This window comes from Ictalurus furcatus, chromosome 7, assembly GCF_023375685.1.
Source record: "Ictalurus furcatus strain D&B chromosome 7, Billie_1.0, whole genome shotgun sequence".
In the NCBI taxonomy this organism is placed as follows: Eukaryota; Metazoa; Chordata; class Actinopteri; order Siluriformes; family Ictaluridae; genus Ictalurus; species Ictalurus furcatus.
Genome location: NC_071261.1, coordinates 27330925 through 27340961, shown reverse-complemented (window position 1 = coordinate 27340961; position 10037 = coordinate 27330925). Strand labels below are relative to the sequence as shown.

The 10037-nt window shown below is 35.3% G+C and overlaps 1 protein-coding gene across 1 annotated transcript; it reads left to right on the top strand.

Annotated features, from left to right (window-relative positions):
- The first annotated feature begins 242 nt into the window (after window positions 1–242).
- On the top strand, window positions 243–3811 carry LOC128610355 (tripartite motif-containing protein 16-like). The gene is made up of 3 exons (XM_053629618.1): window positions 243–503; window positions 2545–2606; window positions 3010–3811. The coding sequence occupies exons 2-3, from the start codon at window positions 2564–2566 to the stop codon at window positions 3543–3545; spliced, it is 579 nt and encodes a 192-aa protein (XP_053485593.1). The 5' UTR covers window positions 243–503; window positions 2545–2563; the 3' UTR covers window positions 3546–3811.
- Window positions 3812–10037: the final 6226 nt, after the last annotated feature.

Genomic DNA, 10037 nt, shown 5'->3' with positions numbered 1-10037 from the left:
TCATGTTCTGCATATTCGTACTAGTAAAAAAAAAAAAAAAAAAAAAAAACAGCACAAATAACTGTTTTCCAAACCCTTTTATTCAACACATTTAGGGATGTTTTCCTTTTCAGAACATGAAAGTATAGTGTAATTATCAAAATATCATTAGCTGCTGTCACCCAGAAGAAAATGGTGTCGGGGTCAATTTAGAAGTTTTTCCCCCCTTATTTTGTCATTTTGGAGTTTTTCATTGAGGGAATGCAGACCAGAGTCAGATTGTGCATACTGGTGAATCATTCAGTGAAGACACACCCCTCATTTTGCACAAGGCCCTTACTCAGAACAGGAACAGGAAGTACACTCCTGTTTGTGTGCTGGTGTTTCTGTCATGTGCGAAAGTGCTGTAGAAACTTGGAGGCCAAAGCTGATCCTGTCATTATTCCTTGTGAATGGCATTTATTAGTAGGACATATACAGCTGCTCCAGCTACAGAAACTTCTTCATTTCAGACTGTTCTCTAGGTAAAAACACCTCACTGACTGAACTACTGAAAAACCTTATGATTTTATGATGTTTGCAGTTCGAAACATGGTAATGTGAACTCATTGCATTAAATGATGAGTCTTTTGACTTGTGCAGTCTGTTTTAATGGTCTTACAGCTAGTATTTAAAAAGTTAAATGTGTTTTTTTTTATTTGCTTCAGACTTTAGATACTCTGTTAAAGTGGCAAATATCCAATCTAGGTTTGTTTATGAAAATGCAACATAAAAGTCTAAAAACAGTGTTTTATATTTGGTTAAATCTAATCTTATTTCTCAGTGATCTTTTACAGTTTTTGAAGATATTTGATTGATACTTTGCTTTGATTGTCCAACCTCCACTGAGTTCTGACCATGTTCTCCTCATCTGTTTGATATCTGCTCTCATTGCCTAGGATACAAAAATCCAAACACCAAAAGGTTCACTTGTAAAATTCAAGGTTCACTTAAAATCATAGAAACCAGAGTAATTAAAAATAACTAATTTAAAAAATAAATTAAAAAAACTACACTCTTAAACTGAGAGTTAAATCTTGAATCCTTAAGGGCTGTTCAGCTTGTCCATCTTTTGAAAGTTTTACTTTTATTGTTTTATCAGCACATTTATTTGTTTAAATCTCTACTTATACCTAATTATTATAATTATTTCTTTTTCATTTTGGTTCATTCTGAACAAAAAAAATATTATTACATTCCTGTTCCAGATTTCCACACCCGACTCTTTGGTTGGAAACCAGTTAGAATAAAATAAGACATCAGCTTATAACATTCTTTATACGTGATATACTCCTACTCTGCCTGTAGGAAACAGGAAGCATTTTCAGAGCATCCTTCTACATTGATTACACAGGTAGATGTTGATCTTCTTTGGCATTACTGGCCGTCTCACCCCAGGTGTCCATGTGATCTCTTCTTTCTGCCTTGCCACCATGCCTATCACAATCAAAACCATACAGGCCTCCCCAGTGACTAAGGCTGTAGCAAGCCCTCTGGCACCGTTAATGCATGCTCAGTGCCACTGGTTCCACATGGTTTCCTCCTGTTACGCCTAATACCACTTAGGCATGCTACATTGCAGTGTGATTTGTTGCTTGTAGAATCATAGGAAAGAAAGTTTTTCCATCATTCCATCTTCACAAACTCAGATATAGCAGCTATCTACTATGATATCATCCTGTAGCCAGGCATGCACGAAGTGATGAATTCTGGGCCTGTATGGGAAAATGTTTAGGTATAGGGCTATACTTTCTTATATCACACTGGACCACAAAAACAATATTACTAACCAGTTAAGCACATTTTGCTTTGCATTTTCAATTATGTTCAGTTAAAAATTCCATTTGCTTTTGGTCTTTGGTTACATTCCCTATAATATTTTGTAATCTTTTCTTCTACTATTGTCTAAAATTTATTTAACAATCACTTTTTTTGTTTGAATGTTCATTTTCAGAGTTCTTACAGACAATAAAAACAGTATATCTGAGACATTTTATGTGTATCAAATAAAAAATATTCATTTATTACAGTGGCGAGTGTCTTGTCACATGTATTGATGCTTTCCTACTTTTACACAGTAGAATTTCAGATTTGTATAAAGCATGAATGTTACTGCATTTCCCATATAATGATCACGAAGACATTTTGAAGAATCTCGTATTCAAATAAAAGATCAGCGTTAACCTTATAAATCAGGAACACCTATATCGTTACTTAACCTAGATACACAGGCTTAGATTAGGGCACCTACAGCCTTCCCATATTAAAGATATGATTCAGATTTCAACCTCTTCCTAGATAACTCTATAAATACCATCTTGGACAACCGTAGAAACAAAACCCAGACATCTAAATAAGAGGTAGCAAACTTTACCAAGGCTCTGGTTTTATTGTCAAAATGTGTGTGCACTCTTATGACATTATCCTTGTTTATAAACTGTATATGTTTTACTTTTGTACTTTTGCAAATGTACTCCCTTTAACCTGTTATGTAATATGAATCTGTAATATGGCACTTTGTTTTAGTAGGACAGAAGACCAGATCATGTCCCCTCCGGAGCCCAAAACCAGAGACGATTTTCTACAATGTAAGAAAACTTTATTTTAATTTGTGACATATATATTACAATACAGTGATTTTTTTTTTTTTTCACATATCCCAGCTTGTTAGGAAGCTGAGGTCAGATCAGGGAGTAGAGAGGGTTAGCGGCCTTGCTCAAGGGCCTGATCAGTAACCCTGAATGTAAGACACATTCAGATTCTTACACAGATTCTTACATTCAGATATATAGAATCATAGAATCTAATATGTAATATGCACACATTCAGATTTTTTGAAATTCACCAAAAATGCATCCTTATAGTCTTACAGAACAAGATAAAAAAAAAAAATTCCAGAGATTCTAGTGGCTACTTGTCCACTTATCTGAACCAGGCACTATTATAAATTTTATATATATATCTAATTTTTTTTTTCCTTCTTTCAATCAGATGCCTGTCAGCTCATGCTGGATCCCAACACAGCTAACAAACACCTCAGTCTATCTGACAGGAACAGAGCGGTGACCTGTAGTCAAACAGTCCAGTCATATCCTGATCATCCTGACAGATTTGAAACTGTATATCAAGTGCTGTGTAGAGAGAGTGTGTGTGGACGGTGTTACTGGGAAGTTGAGTGGAGCGGATTTGCTGGAGTTGAAATAACCGTGTCATATAAAAGCATTAGCAGGAAGGGAACAGGTAAAGAATGTGAGTTTGGGAACAACAATCAGTCTTGGAGTTTATACTGCTCTCCATTAAGATGTTCATTCTGGCACAATGACAAACAAACTAAAATCTCCAAAAGACACAGCGCCTCTAGAATAGGAGTGCATGTGGATTTCAGGGCAGGATCTCTATCCTACTACAGCATCTCTGACACGATGAAGCTCCTCCACAGAGTCCAAACTACATTCACTCAGCCTCTCTACCCAGGGTTTTACGTTTTCTCTGGATCAAAAGTAAAGCTTTTGCAACCCACACTCTAAAAAGTGATTCTGGCCTTATGTAGCACTTACATATTGGTGTAGTGTCCATGTTATTAAAATAAATTATGCTTGTAAATAAACATTTTTATTTAGCATAAGTTTAACATAAACCTACAATTATTTACCTACCTATTTACTTTTTGTTGAACTTGCATTTTTTACTTAAGTGGAAATTCTGCACTTAATAAAATTTACTGAATTTACATTGTAGATCTTCTGTTTAATTCTACTGTATAATAATAATAATAATTGTATACTGTAATCCACACATTTTCATGTTCCCATGGTCTAAAACTATTAGTTTCAGTAAATATTTTCAGTTATTTAATAAATTTAACCCTTTTAACCCAAGGATCAAGTTGTGGTCTTTTAAAATCTATAGATTTTCCAGTCATTTTGGTTTCTTTGTTATTAAATTTAGATTCACAAATTAGTTTTAGATAATCTGAGTCTAACAGCAGTTTAGTCAGATAATATGTCTATTTACATAAGTTATAGTTTCTGCACAGAAACTGCATAAAATTATCTTTATCAGGCTAAAAGATGACAGACTCTAAAGGTATATTCATCCATTGTTGTATTAAAAAATGTCCCTTCCTCCTAATATTACTCCATTTTAGGTGGATTATAACTTTACCTCATGCAGCACACAGAAGAAAGAGGTCTTATTCAAGGAGGCGGTGCCTAATAACCACAGTCTGTGGAACTACAGACACTAGAATTACAGCGTCTGGGAGAGAAAGGAGCAAAATTGGCCATCCTTTCTGGGTGGGAGTGATGGCTCTCTCTCTTACCCCTGTTGATTACAGTGATACTAACTAGTCCTGGGCATCTATGAGCTCATTTATGCAGAAGAGAGCAAATAATGTAACTCCAAGTGTGTTGCTCTGTGATGTAGCATGAGCAACAGGTGAAAAGGTGCAGTTGGCTGGATTCATGAGTCTCGGTGAAAGCACATACTAGCAATCCCTGGTTGGTATAGTTGTTATATGATATGAGGGAGAGCTGGCTGGTGGGACAGGGTTAGGGTTAGGGACATCTAAGTATCTTTAGCTTGAATCATATTTTGGCTGATGATTTATTAATAGGTGTTAATCATTAATGAAAATTCTTTATGTGAAGTAAGGGAAGAAGAGTATATGATCAGTTTATTTGTGAAAGAAGGAACATTTCTGAAAGTGTATGGTTTAGTTTTTATTATTATTATTATTATTATTATTATTATTAGAGATGGTGGAAGAAACAGTGTTTTAAAGACTATATTTGCAATTGTGGTTTCAGAATCTTTTAATGGGAAGATTATGTGTTTGCAGTGTAAAAAAATGCAATATTTATTTTGACAATTAACCTGATTTGCAATGGGGGTTGAATGATTTTGCAACTGTATAATATATATACTACTACTAATAAATATTGAAATAAATAAAATATATACATCCAAACTGAACCAAAAAGTAACATTCTTAATAACTCCTTTTCGTTGTCGATGTTTTAAATCCGCATCTGAAGTATACCACCCTGCAGACAGTAGTCTCACGTGTGAAAAACAACCACGAGGCATGAGTGCTATTTTTTATTTCGCCTCTAGTGGCCGCTCTTGTACTGTATAATGACAGCGGACCCTTCTCAGCCGCTCCGCAACGGACCAACCGGGAAAAACTAGCGGTGTGGATTTTTGCCGATAACCGATAGCTCCAGCAATCTGTTATCGGTGCCGATTAATCTGCAAAAAAACATCAATCAGTTGACCTCTAATATCTGTGGTTTCTACAACAATGAAAATATAACATATCACAACATATTAGATGATCAATTTACTGAAAAGAACTGACACGATTTTATAAGTGTGTGCAATACATTAACTTTGTAAGACGCACAGACTTGCTGGTTATCATGCAGTCAATGTGTGATAATAAATTAAGAACTGTTGCTGTAGACCACTGTACAAAGCTCTGTGAGGTCATTTATTACTCTCAGAATCTACATAACTAAAGTACAAACCATGCAATTCACTACTTGAACCATCTTGTACACAGTGTTCAATTCTGGGTAGATCTATAGCTTCAACATTTTACTTACGTATATATGCATGGCTCATTATCAGAAAACTGGACACTGCTAACAGTTACAGGAAACAAATAGCAGGTCACTGATTGTTTACTACATCTGACTATATTAATTAATTACAAACAGTATACTGTATATAAGCAACGCACAATTACAACAATATACGAACAGAAAACAACAGTCCAGGAAGTGCATCTAGACAATAACAGTTTTCTTCCACATTATAAAACTAAACAAACTGTACATGCACTGTTCAGAAAAGGATGACATAACCATCAGGACAGCATATGTGAAGCAGGGAATTTTGCACAGCTAATATAGCTCGCAAATGATCCATGCTGTTTCTCTGAATCGAGGTCAGACCAGGTACAACTGCACAGGCATCATTATGATAACAGCAGAAGGAATAGTCTCCACTCTGTGACCTATATCCTACAAAGTCCTTTTTATATATCCTTTTTTAAATAGCAAAATGGCTCTCTGTTCTGAAAGCTACATACAAAGCAATCTGCACATCAGCCTCATTTGTATCAGTAGTCGAAGACAGTGACTTTCACCATTCTTGGCCAGAATCCACAAGTCACAGTTCCCTTCAAAGTGCATGGTCTTTATGTAATGTCTGAATGAACGAGGCCTGCAGGATAAACAATATTACATAATGTACTGATGCCTTGAACTAGCACCTTCTACATGTTAATTTAAATTTCTACTAAGTTTATGTCACCATAACTGTAATAAAATAAAGGTTTATATCATTAGATGTTATACACATTTACCCTGACTTCATGAGTATACAGCATTTTTTTTTTTTTAAACAGCAACAAAATAATGATATCTCTCGGTTCATTTGTGAAGCTTAGTACCACAGTAAAGCCACATTAATTGCAGTTATATAATGTTTTTACTTGCAGTACCTTGTAGAGCCAGTAGGTTCACACAGCACAGCCGAGCTCAGATGTGCAGACGCTAATCTATGAACGTTAAAGTTTTTGTAAATGGTAGCAGTGATATAGTTTAAGACATACATGTAAACAAACCAAATTCCAACTTACCAGTTTCACAAGAGCTGTAAAACACAAAAACATTGCAAATCTTTACAGTAATAATTTCATACAACTCTCGCTGAACACACAGTGTCAGCACATCATCTTCCGGCAACAGCAAAAGATCACTTTATTTTCATTGAACTTCATTGCAAGCCACTGTATGCTCCTGTCATATATAATAACATGTTCTCTCTGTCCACTGAGCTGTAAATGCACTCCGGCTACCAAATATGATGCCAGTACCTGATCCTAACACACTTCTACTGCTGTGGCTCCTCTCACACTCAGATTAAGGATTAAGGTGGGCCCCTAGGCTACTCTTTGGTGGGGCCCCCTTACTTATAATGTTTTACCAGAAAAAAAGTATAATAATTTAGTGTCATGTGTAAAAGCCTGCTGGGATTATTACACGACCCACATGCACACACTCAGGGTGCACTGGCATACACACACCTTGAGGTAGCCTTTACTATAAACAGCAATGCTACAGAAAAAAAGGCATTCACAGCGAATCTACAGCTTGTAACAGCTTTTAGCTTTCTAAACCAACAGGTACAACATCTGCAGCAGTACACAACACCCTATTTATGTAGTTGGCTAGATGAAGATTCGGCAGCCTTTAAATATCCAGTAAATTTAGGAATTTTCTTTAGTAGAACTTGGTCATGGTGTTCTTTCAGCACTTGTGCTTTTAATTTTTGTGCTCCGCTATCATATTTCCTTTTTGGCATTTTGCTGCTATACTGTCCAGTAGCAGTGACATATTATTTGAAAACCAAAATGGCCTTATGGACCTGGTGACACCCCAATCAGCTGCTTAATTTAAAAAAAAAAAAAATGTTTCTTATGGGCCAAGGGGTAAAGGGTTTTTTTTCTCTCTGAAGTAAATTTAAATAATTAAAAATAGTCTGTCTAATCAGAGGCCCATGTCCATGTGTGCAAGGGCCCCTAGGCTACAGCCAAGACCAGCATTAATCTGCGCCAGTGCCTTACTGCTGATGATGTTCTGCTATTGCTCAGCTCAGCTTGCTGCTTTGGATTTCTGCATTATGACTCACCTCCTGCTGCACTTCCCCAAAACAGTTTATGTCCACAGCTCACCTTCCTGCTTCATTTAGTAGTCTTATCTGAAAACTGTACAAACTCAACTGCAAGTTAGCTCATGTCGGTCATTTCAGATCTGACTTACTTAAAAAAAAATCACCATTCATATCTAGCAAGGAATGTTTGGATTAATTGACATTATTACACAAAGAGTTTACTCTTATTTGTTCTACAGCAAATATGTGACTTTCATTTGACTAAATGACTAAATGATGTCACAGTTAAGACATGAAATATTGTTGTGGTTTGGTTTCTAATCAAGTTGAGCTGTGTGGCTTTAACCAGTGAGAAATGAGGAAATGCTGTCATTCACATTCTCAGTGAAGCCAAAATTAAAACAGCCACACATGCATGTTCTCACTGCTGCTGATTTCTGTGGCATGCGCCATGGTTTTCAGCACATTTTTGTTATATTGGCTATGTCCTATGCTTGTGTCATGCCTCTGATTGATTTTCCCTCTTTTTTCAGCTTCATAATGGCTTGCTTTTCTCCCATAGACAGCTCTCTGATCTTCATGCTGGCTTATTCTTTTCAACAACAAATGCAGTCTTCACAGGTGAAACTGAAGGCTAAAATCAAGAGTAGATGTTCAGAGCTATTTATTGTTTAAACAATTAATCTAACAGGAGACACCTGAGTAACAAGAAACACCTGCCAGTCGCAGCAGTGTTTCCCATTAATTACCTAGACTTTGACGGCCTGCCAGGGTCTAATTTGCCTCACCACATTTTCATAATGAACCGAAAATATTTTTACACTTCTCATAATAACATAAAACATCCCTGTTTTGTGCTCTTGCTTTGGCAAAGCATCTTTCACTCCAAGTCAGTCAGACCGTGTCGTATAACACTCTCCCTCTGTCTAGATACCATAGATGACTATGACTCACAGACAAATGATTTGCTACAGATCCATCAATCATATTGCATGTTCATAACTCCAACCTTCCGCAATATTCCGTATAAACTTCCACGTTCTCCTTCTCCTAACAGAGTTTTGAGCAACTCTCATCAATTGTCATGTTTAGCTTGATGCTAATTATAGCTATTAATAACAGTCTGAGTAATTCTGAGAGGTGTGGCAAACATTTAACCCCCTTGCAATAAAATGATAAACTGTGAACAGTGTGTTCCAAATGCACCTTTTATTTTAGGTCATTTGGGTAATTGTGGTTACCTTCATTTTCAGGTCAAATTAAACCTTCATAACAGGTTGCAAGGACAGCATCTGTGTACCTGGCTGAGGGTCTCCATCAATAGGGCATTAGAACAGTTTTTCTCAAAGCCCAGATAAATTAAATGTCCAAATTCAGGGTGCAAAGTTTGCCAATAGGGATTGTAGCAACTCAGAATGTAATAAAATGTTTATAATGCAATAATTTTCTCAAAACTAAGAAAATCTTGAGATTAAAACGTAATAATGATTTTTACTTTATGCGAAATGTATTACATTACAAACTCATCAAAAACTTTGTCACATTCTTAAACATAAAAACACTGTTATTCCTTTACAGTGCGTTTTAAAATCAAAATCGAGTCTAATACCTACCTACAAAATGCAAAAGATTTAAAAATTCATGTAATTATTATTATTATTTTTATTTTTATTATTATTATTATTATTATTATTATTATTATTACTGTACATTACATCTAATATATATACATAAGACTTGTAGGCTTCAGTTAAAAGAGGATATTAAATGTTTTTCAGTTTGACAATGAAAAGGTATTACATTTGTTTTGAGACACTGTTTCATGAGACTTTTCTTTTTAAAAATATATATTCTAAAAATCCTTTCAAACATAGATTGAATACATTTGGACAATAAGTTCTAACAACTTAAAAAGATTGTGTGAATTACCAGAAAAAAAAGTAAATATCAATTAAAATAATAGCTCCAGACAAGATAAATAGTGTATTCTTAACTTAAATCTATGGTCTGTAAATTGAATAAATTGAGTTGGCATTACTTAAAACTAGAAGCTGAAAACATGTAAAGTCATACAAAAATAGGTTTAGTTCAAATTATTCAAAAAGTTGCCTCAATCGTTTTTGAGTAAATCCAGCCCAGTATTTTTTTACAGTGTGAGGTGGCAACTACCTGCTGCACCACTGTACCACCCATTGACATAAGTATGAATGTTAATTATTGTTATTCCTTGAATCTAAATCTAACCTAAATCTAACCCTTACCATAACCTTCACCTCAGGAACTAAATAGCTGTTTCATATAGTTCATGCAGACCACACACTGTGCACAGGGAAGCATAT

What these genes read in the sequence shown, in the direction of transcription:
- LOC128610355 (XM_053629618.1), top strand. Translation starts at nt 2,564, where the DNA reads ATGTCCCCTCCGGAGCCCAAAACCAGAGACGATTTTCTACAAT. An exon ending in CAGAGACGATTTTCTACAAT is followed by an intron (nt 2,607 to 3,009) that starts GTAAGAAAACTT and finishes TCTTTCAATCAG; the next exon opens with ATGCCTGTCAGCTCATGCTG.